The sequence below is a fragment of the Gopherus flavomarginatus genome, chromosome 3 (genome assembly GCF_025201925.1).
Source record: "Gopherus flavomarginatus isolate rGopFla2 chromosome 3, rGopFla2.mat.asm, whole genome shotgun sequence".
Taxonomy (NCBI): Eukaryota; Metazoa; Chordata; order Testudines; family Testudinidae; genus Gopherus; species Gopherus flavomarginatus.
In genome coordinates this window covers 204,032,508-204,055,157 of record NC_066619.1, presented here as the reverse complement: position 1 = coordinate 204,055,157, position 22,650 = coordinate 204,032,508, and the positions used below count along the sequence as shown (strand labels likewise).

General features: G+C 40.9%; 1 protein-coding gene across 5 annotated transcripts in view; it reads left to right on the top strand.

Annotated features, from left to right (window-relative positions):
• Nucleotides 1–2,503: 2,503 nt before the first annotated feature.
• Nucleotides 2,504–22,650, top strand: part of MAP9 (microtubule associated protein 9) — a 33,465-nt gene continuing 13,318 nt past the window's right edge. For 2 of the 5 annotated variants that reach the window (XM_050946370.1, XM_050946367.1), the window contains exons 1-11: nt 2,504–2,633; nt 2,889–3,054; nt 5,002–5,086; nt 6,910–7,293; nt 9,466–9,698; nt 11,250–11,361; nt 16,818–17,077; nt 18,005–18,063; nt 19,880–20,045; nt 21,494–21,583; nt 22,467–22,631. In XM_050946370.1, the coding sequence (XP_050802327.1) occupies nt 2,527–2,633; nt 2,889–3,054; nt 5,002–5,086; nt 6,910–7,293; nt 9,466–9,698; nt 11,250–11,361; nt 16,818–17,077; nt 18,005–18,063; nt 19,880–20,045; nt 21,494–21,583; nt 22,467–22,631 (1,827 nt within the window). In that variant the 5' untranslated portion in view covers nt 2,504–2,526. Of the gene's footprint in view, nt 2,634–2,888; nt 3,055–5,001; nt 5,087–6,909; nt 7,294–9,465; nt 9,699–11,249; nt 11,362–16,817; nt 17,078–18,004; nt 18,064–19,879; nt 20,046–21,493; nt 21,584–22,466; nt 22,635–22,650 lie in introns of all 5 variants that reach the window. The other 3 variants (XM_050946368.1, XM_050946366.1, XM_050946369.1) reach the window with 2 other exon arrangements.

The window sequence follows — 22,650 nt, the reverse complement described above, 5'->3', positions numbered from 1 at the left end:
TGAATTAAAGATGGAAGTTACTTAGACTTTGTTGAGCCCCTTGTTGTTCATTTCCTGTGAATATTCTAGCAAATTAGTTTACTGAATGTTTGCAGATGCATTACATTTTAAGCAAATATAGAAGTACATTGGCAGAAACCAAATGTTGAACTTGTATATATGATTGTTTGCACTAGAAACCTCATTCCAATTGTTATTCTAATTCAAGTAAAAGAGACAATCAAAATTTAAGAGTTTTGAGTATCAAGCATTATTACCTACACATTATGAGTAATCTATAACCAAAAATTATTCTGTGATTTCAAATAACTAAACTTGGCAACTCTGTAAACTGTTCAGACCATGCACAAACATAGATTAAATTACTCACAATGTATTATACATTCAAATCTAATATTAGAGTTCCATTTCAGCTCCAAACCTTTTCCTTAGCAATCACGCACTAGCACAACAGAGTTGCTTTCAAAGCTTCACTCCGTATTAATAAACAAGAAAAAAACCTAAAGCTGTGGTTTCTGTCCAATTCATTATTTAATTAGATTTTCTTCCATACAGGACCGGCGCTAGTGTTTTTAGCGCCCTAGGCGCAGGGCCATTTTGCTGCCCCGCGCGCTGGTCCCGCGGCTCCAGTGGACCTGCTGCAGGTGTCATACTTGGTGTCGCCTCCATTGACTCCTCCCCTCCTTCTGCAGGACTAGCTGCTCGTCTCTTTTTCCTTGCCCTCTCTCCTTCAGCAGCCTGCTGTGCTCCATCTTCATTTTCCAACTCAGCAAACCTGTTCCTGAGTTCTATTTCTCCATCGCTGGCCCGTCTCTTCCTCTGCCTGGTTCTCCTAGTCACATGCTTCCACCATCCACTTTCCTCACCCAGCAGCCCCTCCTCAGAGTTCTTTGGTCCTGCTTCTATCCGCTTGTCTGAGCTTATCCCCTGTGCCTCATCATGTCTGTGTTCCAACATCTGCTCAAACCCTCTTCTAAACTCAGCCAGAGTTTCCACCTGCATCTCCAGTCCTCTTATCTTTTAAAAATATTAAAAATGTCAGGTTGTTAAGATGACTGAAGCCCTGGAATGATTAAAGACAGGCTTATTCTAGAGAGAAGAAATCACCAACATTTAATTTGGAGGGAGAAAATGTGAGTATAATAGATTTAATAAAAAGAGAATTATCAGTATCCATGTGTTTGTGAAGTTTTAAATTAAATGGTTTAAAGTGAAGTGCAAAGTTTTCTTCAAATATAGATGACTTAAGTACTGCTGCAGCGTTCTGAGGATTTGCCTTCTTGCAATCATAAACCTGCTCATACAGTAGATTAGCTACACTCACAACAGACAGCCCTAGAAGAATTAATGCTTCTTTGCAAATTGACCACTCATTTAGGCATGAATTGTTTTTAGCAAAGGTTGCACTGCTACCGTTTTAGAGAAAATGGAAGCTGAATACTTTGAATTATTTGGGACTCAAACCTCTATTACATGTACCCATGCTTTCCGTCAACCCTAAGAAAGGGAGGAGTTAGGTTCTGCCTTAAGGTCAATCCTGACAAATCCCATTGACTTCCCCCCGCTTGTACAAAACATGAATTAGGGTGAAGTTTGGTCCAAGCAAGGCCTGGGCCTAGCTGCACCAGACCATACAGCTTAAGAACCAAATGCTCAAAAACAGAGATCCAAGTTTCATGGGCAAAAATGTATTTGCAACTACATGTTGGCTGTTGTGTGAACAATATTGGAATTCACATATGTGAATAGCTAGGTGTTTAAATGGTACTTGCATGCACAAACACCAACTTTGCCCCTACACTGGCTATAATTTCCTGTGCAAACAGAGACACAACTGTTTGTGCATTTTTCCATAGAAGCATTGGGTCTCCTGCTGGAAATTTGGGTTTTGAGATAAAGGAGGTTCTTGTAATTAACAAAAGCTGAAGTGCAGTTGCAATTTAATTTAATGAAGTTGCACGGGCAGTGGGAGCACACAGACCTTCTAGAACGTGTGAGGTGTCAGGACTCACTTGGAGAAGAGGAAACGCACTTCGTAAGCGTTAATGGATAAGACTTAATAGGGATACAAAATAGAGCGTGTGAAGGCGCAGCCAGTCAGTCCACTCAGCTACCTTCACGGCCAGCATCTGACCAGCTCAGCCCAGGGCCTGACGTGTCCCGATCACCTCCGTTCTCTGCAGCCCTGACACTGACTATTAAACAAACCCGGCAAATCTGCTGCAGAGGCGGGGCCCTGGGGCTACCCCACTCCCCGCGCATCCTCCCCACACCAGCTCTCGCCCACCCGGCTCTGGTTCGCTTCTAAGCGGGGGGGGGTCTAGGAACCATCCGGGTCCTGGACTCTCGGAACAGAGCCAGACACGTGACCGTAGCCCCTTCCCGACTGGCAGGGGAGGGGGCGGGGCTTTGTCCCCCTAGTAGCAGGGGCTCGGTCTATGCGGTCACTTCCTGTGTTGGTGGGTTGCTAGGTAACGTGTATGGCCGCGCGGGCCGGCTGGGGTTCAGTCTCCGCCTCTCCGATCAATGCAGCTGCGACGGCGACGGCAGGAGCGGAGCGGCCGCTGCGCAGCGCCTAGAGCGAGCCCCCCCCGGACGGGCCCGCGCGGACACGGGACAGGCAGCCACGGGAGGTGGGTCCCGTCTGTGGAGGGGCGGCCGCAGGGCCGGCTCGTGGGGCAGGGGAGGGGGCGCTGTCCCCGGGCGGTCGGGCCCCGGGGCTGGGTTTCCATGGGTCAGAGCTAGTGTGCGCCCTGCAGCGCAGACCTGCCCGGGGCGGGCTGATCCCGCCTCATGCCGGCGCCTCCTGCAGCGCCCCGGGGCAGCCCGAGCGGAGGGTCTGACAGATCCTCGCTTTAATCACTCCGGTCCATTGTTTAAACCCTCAGGAGAGAGTTGAGTTCACTGGAGCAGCGAGCTGAGCGCGTGAAAACGAGGAGAGCCTGCATAAGAGTCATTTCTCCAGACCTTTTCCCCACCATGTCTGATGAAGATATTGGCACCACTTTAGCATATACCAAGAGCCCCAAGGTCTCCAGAAGAACCACTTTTCAGGTAAACTATTTTACCCCACCTTCTCTGATAAAAAATCAGCCAACTCTATGCTAGCCAAACTGGCAAACCTCCTAGTGTACAGCTTATCCTAGTAAAAAAAACAACGTGCTTTTACCAGGATAATCTATACCAGTTTGGCAAGTGAAGTAAAAGCACTTTCATGCAGGTACATATACAGTAGAGTTTTTGCCAGTGTAGAAATGTCACCAAAAATCACACTCCTAAACAACATTACTATACTGGCTAAAGTTACTACTGTAGACCTGGCCTTTGTGTTACTAAGGTTAACAACAAAAACAACTGTGCTGTCAATATGCCAGAAAAGCAAAAACTTCAACACGTACACTTTCCTATCTTAAAAGTGGAATTGACATTCTCATTTAGTTTCTGTGTACTTCTTTAGAAGAATCATACTGAGGTTTTCTTGATCTCTTAAATATACACAATAATTGTCCTTGATTAAAGTAAAACATCTGTTTTAAACCAATTAAAAGCAAGGAACTTCAGACTACAAATCCTGGGTGGGTAACTTTTGCATGCAGCCAATTTGATACAATAGCTTTGTATTGGTCATGAAAAGATTTTAGCACGTGCTTAATTTCTGAATCAATGGGATTTGTTATGTGCTTGAAGATGAGCACATGCATAAATCTTTGCGTGATCAGGGTTTAAGTTTTGAAGGTTGGAGGTGATGTTTACAGAAGATGTGTCCTGTCGGGTTACAACCTACACAGCAGGTGACTGTGGTTTAGGAGATATATACACATACCTAACAGGAGATCTTAGAAGCACCACAAAATGTCTTCAAGACAAAGTTTTTCTTTTCCTCAGTCACCTGCTGTGTAGTTTGTCTAGTGTATATTTATTTGTTTCTTACTTATATCATCTGCTGCCAAAAATAAAGGATCTGATGATGGGTAGATATTTTCTAGCTAAATTCTGTTGGACCGGAAAAGATCTAGGTGGCCTTTTTGTGAAAGCACATTAATGAAGCTTATATGCACTTTATTGGAGGTTCTAACTGCTTCCATGTTGCTAGCGGCTGCTAATTTTTGAGCAAGAAAACACTCTCTCTACTATTGACTAGCGTGGGAGGGGAGCTGCCTAATAGGCTTGCTTTTGTGGCTCCCCTTCTTAAATGCTTATCTCTCCCCATTCATTGTATAGGGAGCCTAGGTACCTAACTCAGGCTTTTTGGATTCCAGTGCTTTCCAAGGCACCTAAAAGTAAGGCCTTGTGACAGCATTGTAGCTCCTAAGTCCCTTTGGATCTGGGCTGAAGTGACTTATCCCATGTCACACAGCAGGCAATATCAGAAACAGGCCATGTCTTCTGACTCCCAGTCAAGCGACTTGTTAACTAGGCAAGTGTTTTCCAAAGAGTGGGTAAGTCCACTGCGGAAGAGGGAGCACAAAGTTCAAAGGGGCTGGAGGTGTTACTCAAAAGATATACAAACTAAGGCCTGGACTACACTGAGTGGGGATCGATCTAAGATACGCAGCCTCAGCTACGAGAATAGTATAGCTGAAGCCGACGAATCTTAGATCAAATTAAAATTACTTACTTTGCATCTTTGTGGCGCGCCGCAGCTCCCCCATTGACTTTGCTTCAGCCTCTCACCGAGCTGGAGTTCAGCAGTCGACAGGAGAGCAATCGGGGATCAATTTATCGCATAACGTACATGTACCCTAAGATGCATAGACTTTTATCAGTAGATGGCAAGGATATGGGGCGGGGTGGTGGTGAGGGTGTGTCCAATTGGTGGTGTTTTCCTGAAAGGTGCATCAGCTTTCAAAATGTTGGAAAACACTGTACTATACCCTCACCCCCAAAGATTCAGATCTGTTACTGTCCCAAAACATTTTTTGTTAGTGGGAAGAATGAGAGTTGAACTTGAAGTAATGGATCTTTCCTTTTGAATAAAAGTTATCTGTTAAAATATTTCAGAATGAGCTACAAGAAGCAATTTCTGCTCGTGCAGCAAGACAGCAAACTGCTGAATACTCAGATGACTTTGACAGTGATGAAGATGGTATGTTAAATAGCAGCAGTTTTGTATGTGTTCTCCCCCTCCCACCCTTCGCTGATAGATCACTAAAGGTTCTGTGGTGCTAATACGGTTTAATGTACCAAGATTCCATATTACAACTACTCCTACCCTGTCCTGCTCAATAAAGTTAGGACCAGAATTCCCATTGATATCAAAAGGCGCAAGATTGGACCTTGGTTTTTCCTCGGTTTAGGGTCTATATAATTTTTAAGGATTTTTTTACTTTTTTCTACAGACAAAGCCCTAATGAATCAGTTGCCTCCCTGCTTGGGGTCCTGTCTCTTTAAAGGAAGTTTGGCCTTTTAAATGTCATAAATTACTTTTAAGGCACTTCATCCATGTGATACCTGGTTTTTACTCACCATATCTGCCAGATCTTTTAGATTAAACTGATGTGCAAAGGCTCAGACTTTCCTTTACAGACAGATTGCACAGCAGGTCCCTTTCTGCATTTGACACGTTGCTTTGATACTTCTGTGTACTTTAGTGTCCCCCCCCACACACACACACTTTTTTTTTCTTTTTACCTGAAACAACTCAGATCAAACAGTAATAACAGGCAAGGTTCTATAAAACAGCTTTCTTAAACAAAACTATACTTTGTGGCCTTAGGGAAAATGGCACTCTGGGCAAACTTGTATTTTGGTCTCCCTGGCTCCCATGGGCATGGTGACCCCCCCCATTGCCTCTGCCCCTGTTAGTGCCCCCTATTGCCCTGGGCTCTGTGGGCTCCCGGGTCTCCCTACTCCCCTTGGCACTTCTAAACCCTGCACTGTGCACCCTTTGACCTTGCACCCCCCTCCTAGACCCACATGGAGAAACTGAGGTGGACGCGTGGAGCAGCAGGCATTGTTGCTTGCTCCCCCAAATGTTGTTCCTCCATGTACTCTAGGGGGCTGTGATGTGGGGACCAAGGAGTGATGTCAGGGCTGTGTGCATCCAGGTCAAACTTTCCCTATCTGGGCTGAGTAAGAAGAGAGCAGGAGAGTAGCAGCTCCTCATGCTCGCTTCACAGCACAGCCCAGGTGGGGAAAGTTTGACCTGGACGCACGAAGCACTTCTTGCTCCCCTCTTCACCGCCCCTTAGAGGGACGTGAAGGAACATTGGAGGAGGGAGGGCAAGCAGTATCTGTGCATCACCGCTTCCTCACCCACCTAGGTTCCTATGCCAGGCGTAAGAAGGGAGAAATCTGGGAGCCCCCACCACACATCGCTCCGCTGCTAGCCGGAAGCAATTTCTGACTGCACACCAGCAGCACACAGCTCTCTGTGCCTGGGTGGTCTACCCCTAAGGCCATCTCTGCTTCGGGGTCTTGTGCAGAATAGGGCAGAGACCATGTCTTATTTGCGAAGTTTACAATGTAAATTTCTAATGGACACAACTAGTGAGTGTAACATAGAGGGGCATGAGGAATCAGAAAAGTTCCAGTAATAAGATCCCATGCTTGCTCATTTTATAGTATGTGTCCATCTTTATGCTCCTGCTTGGAGAAGTAGGTTTTTAGAAGGAACTTGATTCTGGTGATGGCAGGAATTAACTAATGAAGACTGGGACGGCATTCTGTGCATAGGGTTCAGAATAGAAAAAGGCAGGAGACAGGACTGGGAAAAAGAAGCAAAGTAAATAAGATCAGTGAAATTGGGGGCAAGATAATAGGAGTTAAGGTCAGAGATGTTGGCCAGAGCAGAACTGTACAAAGAATTTTCGTATGGTATAAAATGTGAGATTGCTGTATCTCTTTTATACATCAAATACAAATCTAATATAGAAGTTGATGAAAATACATTGTTTTGGGGTATTCTAGAAGAACTCCCTGAAAATAATTCAGCTGTTGAAAACACAAATAAGAAATCAGTTGCCTTTGATATTACCCTCTCAGATGATGAGACTACTCAGAAAAAGGCCCTTTTGAAAAGTGAAATTGCTGATGACTTGACTTCACTATTACATGAAGAGAAACTTCAACAGATGACAATTTTGAAAAGCCAAAACTTGAGTGGCGACAGAGAAGATGAAACAGAATGTTTATTCATTGAAAAATTAACTTGTCGTGGTAATGAAGGTGACCACTGTAATGAATCACGTATGGCTGTACTGCAAAATGAAAGAGAAGAAATTACTCAACATGAATTTGAAAACAAACCAGTACCAAAGCTAAGGGAGCAAAGAATCAAAAATATATCTTCAGGTAAAAAGAAGGCACTTGAATTTTGTTGCTGCTATTTGTGTATTCGTATTATTATAATTTTAAATGAATCTAATGTTGGAAATGAAAATGTTAGAATTGTTTAGACTTCAGTATAGGGTGTGGTTTCAATATCTTTAATATCAAAGAGGATCAGAGTTTTTAACTAATTTTTTAAGTGGTCCTTTTAACATTCTGCAACTGCCCGCCATAAGTAACTAGATAAACTGACATTCTAGGCAAATAGAAGATTGCTGAAATCACATGATAGACTATGTCAGAAAGAGAGAACAAAGAGTGGTATATAGTAAGCCGCACTCTGGGATTTTATGCTGTAGCAGTGTCCACAGGTGACATTACTGCGTGGCAAGCTTGTGCGCTGTTGATTCAGACCCTGGTTTGCCATGCAGTAACTTGCCACATATCAATGATTTTTTATCTTGAGATAAATCCATGGCCCATTTACTATTAATGATGGGAAAACACAAACTGCAATGAGTGGTATGTGATGAACAGTAGCAAACACTTTGTAATTCCCCACTTCCACACACACGGTGGCAGCAAAGCTTCATGTACTTTAATCTGAAAATCTTTCTTTGGACAGACACAAGTTCAGACGTCCTTTATCTAAAAATCAAGTACACAAACACCTGCTTCTCGTCTCCAACAGGCAACCAATTTTAAATTATCTCATGTTTAGACAATTTGATCTAATCTCTGATCAGTGACTTCCTCTAATGAAGGATAAGCTTGGCCTCTTTCTTTGATATTCTAATAGCTTATTGAGGACAAATTCACTTTATTTATTTGGAAGTCTTTCCTCCCATTAAGAGTTTAATTAGTGTTTAAATAGTGTGGATGGCCTTGATGAGCCCTGTGCACTGAGATAAATTTCACTCTTGTTTGCGCTATAGGGTTTATGAAATGATATTTTAGAAAACGGCACTAAGTACACCCATTGTACTTGCACACCCATTGTACTTAGGGTGACCAGATGTCTCGATTTTATAGGGAGAGTCCTGATTTTTGGGTCTTTTTCTTATATAGGCTCCTATTACCCACCCATCCTGATTTTTCACACTTGCTGTCTGGTCACCCTAATTGTACTGTTACTTCCTAATACTTAGACACAAATACTTCCATGGCTAGCTCTGGGTTTGGAAGTTCATTTTGGATATGGGTTAGCATGCAGAGAAGCACACCAAGCAACACATTTCAGTGTTCCCTCTGTTCTGAATGAATCTAGTCCTTGTAAAAGATGTCAGGCAGGATAGCTGTACTGCCAGTGGCTGCCTGGGGACAGCTGTGGATTGGGAAAAATGAGTTTTTGCTTGAAAAAAGGCATTTAATTTAGCACTGCTTTGAAGGCTCTGCAACTTGTCTGGGAAAATGCTAACTGTAGTGGCTGTTCCCAGGTTCCTCCACCCTGTTCGTTGACAGCACACTATATTTCTTTGTGACTGCTGAGCCCTGAACTTTTTACAAAAGGTACAGCAATAGATGCATAGAAGGTGGCAAATATCCCAATAGTCACCTGGCTCCTCCCACCACCCTTCTCTCTGCATTTATTTTTTCCCCACAAATTTGATCTATTCTGCCCTGCGCAGAGGGAAGCATAAGGGTTCATGTAATAAGTCTAGTGGTCGTATAAAAAGAATAGAGAAGGATCACAATGGAAGGTGTTCCCACAGCAGTGCTGCATTAGACTGATGCTGTTTTTGCTGCCTTTGTTAGGTTTATCCAGTCTATTAGGTTTGCCTTCCTGGCTCCAGATAAACACCCAGGTATAATGCTCAAAGTGTATATCTAAATATGTACAGAGAACATCACAAATTGAAAGATGAACTTCTGGCCTGTGTCCTTACATTGCATTCAAAGCTTCAAAACTTTAGTTAAAATTTCTGAAGACATGTTTTTTAACTGTCTCTCTCATATAGTTGGCTGCATTTGTTCTGGTTTTGTTGTTTTCATCTTCATTGTGGTAAGAGCCTCAGGACATTTCATTTTTTTTTAAATAATATGTCATGGTCATTGACCTGCTGTGACGGCTGCTTATTTACTGAAGATAGGGATTCATCTGAAAATGTTAGTTAAACCTAAACTGACAAAATAATATTCCAAACTGAATAAAGTATTTTTAGTGGATGATGTTGAAATAACAACATTTATTGTCAGCTGAGAATGTCAGCATTTCTGCACTGGATGATCATTATAAACCATCACCTCAACCAAGGAGTGTCTTAAGAAAGAGCAGCCATGTAGAAGACAAAGATGTTGCCAGGGCAGAAGATAAGGCTTCTTCTAGTTACAGATTATCTTCATTTTCTGCACCATCCTCCCTAACTAGGCTGAGTGACATAATAACAACATCTGAGAAAAGGACACTTGCTGAAAGCCCTAGTCCTGAGGTAAGAGAATTATTGTATCTATTATATTTGTGCATAGTTATCTGTTTTTTTCTTCTACGTATGTTTTGCCTACTCTAAACTGTGGAATAGCATAATCTGCATTAGAGGTTCCTTGGATTGAAAAAGTGGAGCTTCTGTGGGAAATAGTCTCCTACATCTGCAACTTTGAGCATTCTGTTGCCTTGCTGTATCTCTTTATTGATCTACAAGGAAGTAGTTCTCAGCTATAGGTCATTAGTATTGGCAGAATTTGATCTTTATTTTTTATAATTTCAGTGGATAATATCAGTATTTATTTTAAAGTATTTTTCCAATTTTTATTGATTTTAGTTTTTCATGATTTTGCAAAATTATGGGTTTTAAGCAATTTTTGGTATTTAGCTATTTAAATTTTCACTGTTGCATGAAATTATGGATGGAGCCAGACAATGTGGTGGGGGGGGGGTCAGACAGTAATTATTTGATGACAGTAGACCTTAAGGTTCAGAAAATTAAAGCTTTATAGCCATTAAAACATAAATTGTCAACATCATATGTCTAAATATACAAAACAAATAGCAGTGGTTTTTTTTACTTTACCTATCTGTAAATTTTTATTAATATTGATGGAAATATTTTTAGTGGATTTGTGTGTGCAAAGTGAAATTGACATTTACCAGTAAAAATCTAATCCTTCCAAGCCTAGAGGTATGTTGTTATAAAAAAGTTCTATCCCTTTTCACGCACATTTTTCTTCAGCAATGTAACATGACTAATAAGTTGTATGTAAAGATTTCTTTATGCTGTGAACAGAGACCTAAAGATGACTGCATTAATTTTGTTTTCTCAAAATTGGTGGATGATGGTGTGGAAAGAAGGTCAGAGGGGACAGGATCCTTCCTCCATAAGATCGAAAAATGCTCTAGGCAGTACACCTAGTTACCATGTCAGCATGCAGAACCTTTCCACATAGGAATGGTAGTGGCCTATGTTGAGTCTCAAACTGACTAGTATATATGCTACTTATCAGCAGTATTCAGAGGAACTGCAGCAGGTTGAACACTACTCTTTGTTTTTGTGTCCTGCCATTGGAAGAGTGCCTAATTGTGCCTGCAGGATTCTTATGGCAGAAGGTACAGCTGACAGCATCTTTGCTCTTCTTTGGCCATGTCTAGTGCTCTACATTTGGGACGAAGGGGGTGTGACTAGCAATGTGCACCAAAGTCCTGTTCTGTTTCTCCCCTGTGTGAATGTTGCAGGCACAACTAAAAGGTTCCTAGTTTGCATTAACATCACTTCTTTTGGCACCCCTATAGCCCAAACTGTGGGGCAGTATAGACAAGCCATCCACTTCATTATTAAGGGCAGGATTTGACCTTAATGTGTGATGAGTTTACACTCTTTTTAAAATCTGTTTGTTTACCTTTACATCTCCTTTAAATTAAACAGTAGCCATATTTTTCTTAAGGAACTTTAAATATTGCATAGAAAACTATGTTGTAAAGCAAGTTAACTGATTTTGATTCAGTGTGAATTGTTCATGTTGCTTATGCTGTCACTTTCTGCTTTAAGGGTCCGTGGCTAACAAGCTCTCCAGCACCATTCCCTATTCATTTTCATTCAGCTGATGAAATATCTGGAGACTCCAGTTTGTTAATGTGTGGCGAAGGCTCTCCTTCAAAAGGTATAAATCAATATACTTCATATAGAAGCATTATACTTGAATATGTGCAACCAGTGAAATAATAGAAGTGCTTAGCATAAGTAACTTTTAAGGGCCTGATACTACTGTCCATGATGTCAGTGTAGTCTGTTTTCATTGATAGAGGTGGATCCAACCCCAAGCTTATTTTAGAAATCTGAGACTAGCTACAATATGCATCTCCCCTGTATTATTATGTATTATTGGTGTCAGTTTGTTGCAGAGGAGTAATCAATAAGGTTACATCTACAGTACACACTGCTTTTGGTGGCCTATAGTATACATACCCATGTAGCCCCCCCTAATATAAATAGTAGTGTAGCCAGTGGGGCATGACTTAGGTGAGTAAAGACATACTGAAAGGATGTGGGTAGGTATGTGAATACATACCCTACACATTTTCTACTTTCCCAAGCTGAGCCTTCCTATCTACATTACTGTTTTTAGTAGCGTAGTATCAGAGGGGTAGCCGTGTTAGTCTATATCTGTAAAAGCAGCAAGGAATCCTGTGGCACCTTATAGACTAACAGATGTTTTGGAGCATGAGCTTTCGTGGGCGAATACCCACTTCCTCAGATGCATGTAGTGGAAATTTCCAGGGGGAGGTATGTATATGCTAGCAAGCAAGCTAGAGATAACGAGGTCAGTTCAATCAGGGAGGATGAGGCCCTGTTCTAGCAGTTGAGGTGTGAAAACCAAGAGAGGAGAAACTGGTTCTGTAGTTGGCAAGCCATTCACAGTCTTTGTTCAATCCTGAGCTGAGGGTGCCAAATTTGCAGATGAACTGAAGCTCAGCAGTTTCTCTTTGAAGGAGGACCAGACTTCAAAGAGAAACTGCTGAGCTTCAGTTCATCTGCAAATTTGACACCCTCAGCTCAGGATTGAACAAACACTGTGAATGGCTTGCCAACTACAGAACCAGTTTCTCCTCTCTTGGTTTTCACACCTCAACTGCTAGAACAGGGCCTCATCCTCCCTGATTGAACTGACCTCGTTATCTCTAGCTTGCTTGCTAGCATATACATACCTCCCCCTGGAAATTTCCACTACATGCATCTGAGGAAGTGGGTATTCATCCACGAAAGCTCATGCTCCAAAACGTCTGTTAGTCTATAAGGTGCCACAGGATTCTTTGCTGCTTTTAGTAGCGTAGTGTCCTGCTGCCTTCCTGCTTTGAAGCCTTTCCCCTCCATGGAAAGACTCAACCCAGTGGGGGGAAGGTTCTGGCAGCTGGATGCAATCAGGATTTACCAGCTGCCTCCCTCTTGCCAGAGCCTTTCACTGATGTGTGGCTACACACTTCAGTGTGAGCACAGCCTACTTTTTCCTGGGGTGTGTAGCTACATGTACATTTCAAACTGCTGAAAGTGGTGTGTAATGTTGACATAACCTAAGGTGGCTTCTGGAAGTTTACTATAATTACATTAACAAAATTGAAATCATAACTGATGTTGTTTGCAGGTTGTTTGTTACAAGCAGTTCTGAATAGTGTCAGAAAGCATGATACGTAAGAATTAGGTAAAATTCTTTTTAGGGAGACAGACTAAAGTTTGAGAAATGAGCTCCTACCTTTGCTCATATTCTGTGTACTTAACACTGTCTAAACATCTTTGAGACTGGTTTAAACTACTGCTCCTGAATTTCCCTCGCCTTTCCAATCTACTCACTTTCTTTAATTAATAATCTCCATCTGCCTTCAAATCTGCCTCATCCTCCTTCACCCCTTCCAGGCACAGATCTATTTTACCAACTAACTAGATAAACTGTTGGTCACCATTTCATGGATAACACTGCTCTACAGCCAAAATGCTTCTGAAATAAATGTAGTCCAACTTTACTAATTCTGGGTCACTGAGAACGAAACTGATGCTTAAAATTGTTGATTGGCTCTAGTTTTCAAGATATGCTATTGGGTCAGTATATACGACCCTTGACTTGGGAATGGCGGAGGATAAGTGAGTTATAAAGGGAAGGGATCTCAATTTAAACCAGAAATGACTAAAATACATCTTTGACTGGATCTATGAATAAATCTGTGACTGGGTTTGGACAGTACTTGCTTTTTAGGCAAAACAATGAATGATACAATCTGAAGCTGGTATTGCTTCATACATGATATGAATTGCATCATGTTATTCCTAGAAGTCATGGATGATGCAATCATAACAAAGCTTACATCACTCTGCTGAACAAATTGCCCTATATCAGCTCTAGAAATCATACAGTGTCCTGCTCTCTTATTTGTCAGTGTTTGATTTTTGCAAAGGGACACATTTCTGTTTAGCCAAAGTGAGCAGAGATGCCTCATACTTGTGTGAACAGTGCAGATAACTTCTGCTATGTTTGTGGTGAAGTGACTTTTGCATCACAAAAGCGCAGTCTAACCACTATGGTTAAGAGAGCCTATCACCTTTCTTTTGGCTGCAAAATTGGAGATCAGGACAAGAGGTGGGCCCCACACATATGCTGCAACACTTGTGCAACAACTCTTCGCCAGTGGTTGAACAGGAAAAGGAAATCTATGCCTTTCGCAGTGCCAATGATTTGGAGAGAGCCAACAGATCATACCAGCAATTGTTACTTCTGCATGGTGCCTCAAGTTGGGAAAGGTGTGTCAAAGAAGAAAAAGTGGACTGTGCATTATCCAAACATTCCATCAGCTATACGCCCAGTACCCCACGGAGAAGGACTGCCGGTTCCTGATGCACCAGAATCATTCTCACTTGAGTCAGACGAGGAAGAGGAAGAGGATGAAACTTCTGGTCCTGAACCATGAATGTCACAGGACCCCCATTTTCTCCCATCCTCCTCCTCTGAACCACACCTCATAACACAAGGTGAACTGAATGACCTTGTCAGGGATTTGGAGCTACCCAAGAGTAAGGCAGAGCTTTTGGGCTCCAGACTACAGCGGTGGAATCTCCTGGCAGGCTATCAGGGCAAATGGAGCCCATCAATGCTTGCAGACTATTGCTGGACAGTGACAAGAGATGCTCCATGTAATGAATACAAGAGACAAGCCAAGAAGCGCCGAATAGACACTGAATAGGACTAAACTATGTACATAATAGTTTTTTGCCTTTTGTTTCATAATCAGTTTTATTTATATAACCCTTTTGCTGATTTTTAAAGTGTTACATAAATAGGACAGGTGAAATATTATCATGTAAAGCAACCATAAACACATGAAAAGACCTAGGTTTACAATTTATGATTAAAACTCTACTATCTACACAATATACATAGACATAAAATGTAAAAACTTAAATATCTTAGAAACAGTAGCCAATCAGTTGTTTTAATTGTCATATTTGAATTCAGCACATCAAAATACATAATAAATATCACATTTTATCTCTGAAGCAGATGACTTCTCAAAAATTGTAGACCAGTGTAATGGGATGCTGGTCTTGTGGAAATTACAATGCCTGCATTCTGTGCCTGATTTTGTGAACTTGCTCAAGTTACTTATCCTCTCTGTATTTTTGTTTACTGTTGCTTAAATGAGGATGATAAATATTACTTTGTTTCCGCATTGTACAAGACACAAACATACCGAGAATCCAGGCCCCAAAAAGTTTACAATCTGTAAGACTGACACAGATAGATAAGATGCACGGGCGGACTCATAGAAGAAATTAATAGAGTTTAAATGGGGCCCCGCTATGCTGTGTGTTATAGAATGTGTGTAAAAGGTAGTCGTCCTTGCCCTGAAAAGTTTACAATGTAGACAAGATGGACAAAGGGTGGAAAAAAGAATATAACATATAAACAGGGATGACTGGTAAGTGTCATGTAATATCTATATTTTAATTTGTACTCCTGGGTTGAAGAATACATTTGATGTGGGTTAATGCTTGTGGGCATTATGGTGAAACAAGTCTTTTGGACAGCTTTGAACATGGAGAGGATGGTGAGCCCTATTGTACTTGATTGGAGAGGTTTTCCATGCATGGAAGGAAGAGATGAAGTAGTGAAGATGAGGGCATCTGTGGAACAAAGGAAGGAGGACAGTTACTACAGACAAACAATACTGAGATGTAGTCTGGGGCAGACTTGTTCAGGGCATTGAAAGAGAAAATGAGAAATGTAAACTTGATACTGTAGTCTGTAGATGAGGGAACAAGTGGAATGGTTCTAAGAAGGAGTGCTATAGTCTGATCTAGCAAGGAAGATATCACAATAATAATGGTTGTCTTATAGCATTTTTCAACTAGAGATCTCAAAGCACTATGGGAAGATAGTACTGTAATCTCCATCTTCCAAACTGAGGCACAGAAGTCCAAAGTCAGTGGCAGAGCTAGCAATAGAACCAGGTGTCCCAGCTTGCAGCCCAGTGCCCTGTCCACTAACTCCATAGGACAATGGCAAGTGTTGCAGTTTAATGTTTGTAAACTCATTTAATACCTATAATTTGGAAATTATATGCAAATAAAATATGCAACTTTACTTAACCACAGGAGATACATTATTGTTTATATAATAATGCAGAAATTGTGCACAATTAGAGTTCTCTTGAGTAAGCTGGACTTTCCAGTGACTTAGCTTTCGCACCTTCAAATTAGAACTTGTCCAAATGTTACCCTATAGAAGCCTTATAGGATACAGAGATCTCCAATTCTTTGTCTTTAGATCACACTCTCCAAATTGTAGGCCCAGCCCACCTTCCATAGCTGCAGTGATCTCATAGCTAATTCCCTGTCACTTCCTCCTTTCAGAATTCCACCAAAAACGTGCACAGGAATGTAACTTGAGAGTTACTATGGCTTCTCTTGATATTTGTCTGTTTTACAGTTATAGAAGTCCTATATTTATCACAGTGTAAATTACGTTAGGAACACTCATTTAAAGCCTTTTTAAAGTGAATGATAATTAATGATTATTCCAGTTAGGCATACATTTAGTCTTTGATTTGTATTTTTTAAGTCTGGCATAAAAAAAACGCCATCAACTGCTTAGCAAAATTTTCCTGTTCCAAAGGGGAAAATTTGCATATGAGTCAGAAATAGCATACAAAGTGTTTTCTGCCTTTGTTTTGCAAAAACCTCCGTAATACTTCAGGTGAACACCAGATGAGGCTCTTGATGTGATCCAAATGTTTCTTGCTCTTACTTTGAATCTTAGAAACTTGTCTGGATCTGATCAAGTGACTAACAGTTTATAGTTTTGCTGAACTGTTTTATCTCAAAACTGCTGCTACTTGCCTTAAAATAAAAAAAATAGATTTGTTGCTTCAGTAATATTAACTTGTAATATGATTTTTATGTATACTTTTGTAAGTCATTAAAGTGTACAGAAGATAATTTGTCTTGTGTCAAGCTTAATAAACTTTTTCATATATGAATATTCTAAGTACCATATAGAAATTTTTTCTTAAAAATTACATCTCTTGATTTCTCATCTCTCATCTCCCATATTGGTTTTTTGACTTGCTTTAGGCCAGGATCAAACAGAAGACAATGACTGCAGGGATTTGAAATTGGAGAATAATGGCAGAAAATCCCCATCTGTGATAGAACTAATGATGACTACAGTGTATGAGAAAACTAAGAAACTACAGAAGTCAAGTGATTACCAGCTTGAAGAAAATTTGCGAACATTGGAAGAGAAATTCATTGCTAATGGCATAAAGGAAGTGTCACTGAATAATAAATCTGAAGACATGGCAGAAGTGAGCACTTCAGAGGACTCGGACAAGGTATCTTTTAAAAATATAATTTTGTATCATAATTTATAATAAAGTCCTGGAAGATTCAGTGAAAAGTTATCATATGAAACTTGTTGGTTCCCTCTTGTATATGTACAGATATTATTTTATAATAGAATCAGTATTAGAAGCCACCCATTACTGCCTGGTTTCTGGTATTGATTCTGTTACAAAATAGCATCAATTTTGAGAAGATGAGGGCAACATACATTCAATGAATATTTAAAAACAAATAAAAGGTACCAAACTTTGGGCTTGCTGGCCTTATTTAAATCCATGTCTAGAATTTAAAATAAACTGGGTCAGATCTTTAGGAGGTATAAACTGGCTTAGATCAGTTGAGGTTAATATACATCTAATTTACGATGTTTTAAGTGCTGTTCATACCAGTGATTTGTATAATGCATATGGTGTTAGCTATAGTACAAGGCAAAAAGAAAATATATTTATACTTAGATTGAAAGCTTTTTAGGGCTGGGACTGTCTTTTTGTTCTATTTGAGCCCAGCATGCTGGGGTCCTGGTCCATAACTAGGACTGTTCAGCACTCTGGTAATACAGGTAATAAATAATAACTATATACTACCTACTTTCTCTTTCTATATTAGGACACTTTTAAAATGTAATCCCGACTAAATAGTGATGTTTCTGTGTAAAGTACTGTCATGGAGATTATGGTATACTTTATTTTGATCTTTTTTATAAGATCATGCTGGACTTCATGTTGGCTACATTTTGTTGATTATAATAAGCACAAAGAATGTCAGAAAATACTTGTTCACCTTCCTTTCATTCATATTTTGCACTCCTGTATTTTATGAAGCTTCTGTTACAGCATTTCCAGAGTATATGCCGCAGAACTGGTTTTGTTGTTTGACAGTAGGTATAATATTTTTATTTTTCCTTTTCGGTTTGTTAGAAAGAATTTGAATATAAGGAGACACTTTCACAAAAAGTGAGACCTTCTTCATCAAGCAGGTAAGTAAACGATACTTATGTTAGTGTTTACAATCTGATCCCATCTGATATGATCTCTTTCGAAATGTAAAATACGCATGATCGACACACACTGGCCACTCATTCATCACACCCATCATCACCCCGTCACCAACATCTGGCCTTCTGTGGAAGGGTGCTGGAGGAGGGGAGGTGCAGATTTTTTGCAGGGTGACAACTCTCCACATCTCCACTGACAGATCAGACCCACCAAGGGCCTTTGTCAAAATCTTCATCTATTTGTGCCACGAGACCCACAAGTGACTCTAGCCCACGGTTTTACTCCTGGGAGATTTCTGCACCACCACATATGTGCAGAATTATGTCCCCCACAGATTTCTTTGCTTCCCTGCAGAAAAATGACTTTCTGATGGGGAAGCAAAGGGAACCCACAAGAGCGGTCACGCGACCCTCCCCAGCAGTATGTTTCGGGTGCCCAGGGCAGCCGGCAGAGAGGTAAATCACTGTGGGGCACGGGGCAGGACTGGAGAAGACTGGCTGGTGGCTCCTACCCTGCGCTGGGCTCAGTTTCTAGTCCCAGCTAGGCTGGGGAGGACAGGACTTCCTCTTCCCCTACATAGCGTCCAGAGACCCCAGATTTCTCCCCCAGCTGCAGGAATCTCTGCGAACTCTTCACCCCCTCTGCTTCTTGCGTCCATCACGCCTCAGCTGCAGGGGGAGGGATCCTTGTACAGGGAGCTGGTCTCCCATCCACTCAACCCTGTGCATCCAGACCCCCTCATACCCAATCCCTCCAACCGAGTCTCCCCCACCCCTGCTCCTGGACCACCCCAACGAGCCACCTGGAATCCCAACCCCACCAGGCCCCAACCAGCTGCTTCTGGATCCCCACCCCACTGAGCCCCACTCCCCCAGCATGTAACCCCCCCCCCACTGACCCTCCATGCCCAACAGCCCCCGCCAAGCTCTATCCCCCCCACACCCAGATACGTATCCCAGCTGAGCCCCAACCACTTCACCTGGACACTCCTGCAGACTCCCATTACCGTTGCACCTGGAAACCCCGAACAAGCCCCTGTGCATCCAGATTCCCCCCTGTCCCCTTACTGAGCCACCCGCACCTAGATTGCCCCACACTGAACCCTCTCAACCCACACCTGGATCCCCCCACACTAAGCCCCTCCACGCTTGGATCTTGCATTGCTGAGCCTGCCTGCCCACACCTGGTACATTTAGCACAGAGGGGCAGGGCCCTGGGGTGTTTCTGGGGCAAGTCCAGTCCTTGCTCTGTATCAGGGTTAGGTGCAGCCTCATCGCTGAGTCTGTGTCCCAGGGGGGAGCTGCACAGTGATCTCCCACCTCTGTGCAGCCAGTGACCTGTGCTCCCCAATGCCATGCCGGAGCCTCCACATTTATTTGATAAATAAAATTTGCAGCATTTTTAATTTTTGGCGCAGAATGCCCTCAGGAGTAACAGTTTGTACCTGTCTCAACATGTTCTTGTTAGATTAAAGCATATAGGACTTCTGATACTTTTGAACTGAAATTATTGTGTTTGTGGAGTTCACATTCTCTACTGAGTTGGCTAGCAGATTTTTTGTAAGTCCTGCAGGTTGTTTTAGTAATGATAAAATCCATGTGAAAGCAGAAATAGACAATTCAAGCTGTCTCCTCCTCTTCCTCTCCCCCCTCACCCCCCCGCGAAAGATATAAGCTTGTGAAAACAGGATTATAAGCAATATCTTGATGTAACTTCAATGAGAAGGTGCTCTGCTTGGCATCCACTATAAGAAACTGAAAGCTTATTTTGATATATTTATGAATTCATGCTTCACAGGTCTCTGTCCTCTACATACTTGAAGAAAGCTGGGAAAACCATCCCTCCATCTACAACTACATCTTCTCAATACTTGGGAACATTAAGGGTCTTGGACAATAAACACTTACAAAAATATAGTGCTGAGCTTGACAAAGCGGATAGTCTGCGAGCAGCTGTTTATCAGGTAAATTTTGGCATATCAAAAGCCTACATGAAAAGATTCTACCAATAAGAATAAAAGCCTGTTAATTGTACTCAATATCTGTATGCACCTTTCTTAAATCAAGCCTTTTTTTTTATTCTTAAAACATTATGCTTCACTACAAAGGGTGGATTCAGATGAGAAGGAAACAAACTTCTCTCTCTTTTACTGTTGTGGCAAAATGTTTTTAAACACAATAGATGATCTCCATTATTATATTTGTTGTTTTTTATTTTTAATATGTATTCTGTACATCTTTTCTCTGTATTTTCTGTTCCAAAGGCACGTTTAATGGGAAAGTTAAAAAGAACTTGATGTCAGATCTTAAATTTTTCCCCGGAGCAGCATAATCTATCTCAATTCTGCTGCCCTCTATAGTAAAAACGAGCATAAATCTCAACTATGGTCATAGCTTTCTATAGATCATAAGTTATTTCCACATAAGGAAAATCATATTCACTTAACTTAACAGTTTAATGGTTCTAAATATCATGCTGTCTCAAGTATTTTGTGTTCATTGACTCATACCCACTTTCTAAAGTCAAATAGTCTTCATTAAGATATTTTAGCTTCTCAGTACAACATACTAAACGCATGAACAAATGTACAAAATTTGACCCTGATCCTGAAAACACTCTCCCACTTCTAAAACTTTGTGGATGTCTATAGTCCTTGACGTCAATGAGTTGTGGACTTTTCATAGCAGATATTTCTGAATTAAACATATAATAGGTTAGAGTTTTTTACTAAATTTTGGGATCCTATAGATCCTAAATGGCTAAAATGTATTCTGTACTTTAAAAAAAAAAATCACCCAGGGGAAACTTAAAATAGTGGTTGTAGATATTTTGTATTAAAAGGTTTAGTAGCTGCAGCTAATTCTTGTACAGGTACACATGGGGATGCTTCCTTTGATCCCCAACAACTATTTTTCTGATGCCCTATTGAAGATTTTGAGACGTAGTGTTATGTCGTTTGTATTGCTCTGCTCTCCCATCCCTCCACCCCCCCAGGATTTTAACATTAGAGGTAAATCAACCAGTTAACTCCTCCTTCTTTCCTGCCCTTCCATGCTCACATTCTCTTTCTTTTATTTCCATACTAAAATCTTTTTGTTAAAATAAAGTTATTAATTTCTAAAGTTTTATTCTTAAAAGTTGAAACCTTTGATCGGAATATTTTTTGTGCTGCAGATCCTCAGAATGTGGTTTAAATGACACCTCACTTCCCCCAAATGGGCTGCTGGCTATAGTAATAGTTTGCCTATGTAAAATGATGATGATTATTATATATGAAAACAGAAATACTGTCAGCATTTCCTATGGTCATTACACCAGATGTTGCTTTATCAATAATACTCAGTTACTTTGGTACAAGATCTAGTTACTGCTTAAAACTCTTCAGCTACAGCTTTTTCCTTAATCTTATAGGATTGGTTGGAAAAGAAGAGGGTCTTTCTTCTGGAACTGCAGAGAATTAAAAGGAACAAAGCAGAAAATTTAAAGAACGCAAATGAAAAGGTTTGTTTAAATTTAAATATTTGATTAAATGGGAGCTAGCCAGCTGCCACTCTGTAAAGTAATGTCATTACAGTATTTGTTGTGGTGTATTTAAAAAAGGAAAGAAATACAGAAATAAAATAGTGGAAATCCCCTTCATTGGGGCCACTTTGCAACCACTCAACCATCAACAGGCATCTCTAAATCCATCATAACGAGCTACAAGAAGATTGCCCCTGTTTATGTGGAGTGGAACTGATGTAATAGCTCTTATGTCCTGATCCTTGTGGCTACCACAGGGAGTGTGGCTAGGGAAAAGAGGGACGTAGCTGGTGCTTCCCTGAACCCTTAGAATTCTTGGATGCCATATAAATTAAAGCTATCTTTGCAGCTCCCTTCACTTTTCACTTTGTGCTTCTTGACTGCAGCCAACAGTCTGGGTCCATCTTTGTATTTTTATTATGATGATTATGGGATAGTCTGTATTTCAGCAATGAAATTTAAGAAGTCATGTGTCTGAAGATTTTCATGCCCTGTCTTGGTTCTTCTATATTCAGCTGTACATAAGCATCTACATTTAAAGCAACATGTATGCAATTGTATTATATTCATTTTCCTTAGGAAAAAATTAAGAGAATTTATTAAAGAACTAATGTTTTTTATACGCAGTCTTCAGAAGTGAATCATAGTAGTTTTTATATCTATCAGTCTTGTAGAAAACAGCCTCATGTTATAGGTCACAAAAAATTAGTCATGCTTGAGCAGTAGTTGATATCACAACTCAACCACTGATTTAGAATGTCTTCTGCAAGTCAGTTTTCTTTCATTTATTTCTTTGGCTAACACTGCATTTCAGAGTTTAGGAAATGCAACATTTTCTGAAGTATAAACTTTTCTTATGTAGAAAGAAGCTACTAAGAAAGAAGAAGCAATTGCATCTTTTGAAGCCTGGAAGGCAATGAAAGAAAAAGAAGCAAAAAAGAAACTAGCTGACAAAAGGAAGCTTGAGGAGTTGAAGAAACGGAGAGCAGCAGAACAGAATGAAGAGAAAAAAGAAGAAGCTCAAAAGGCAGTGAGAAATCTATACC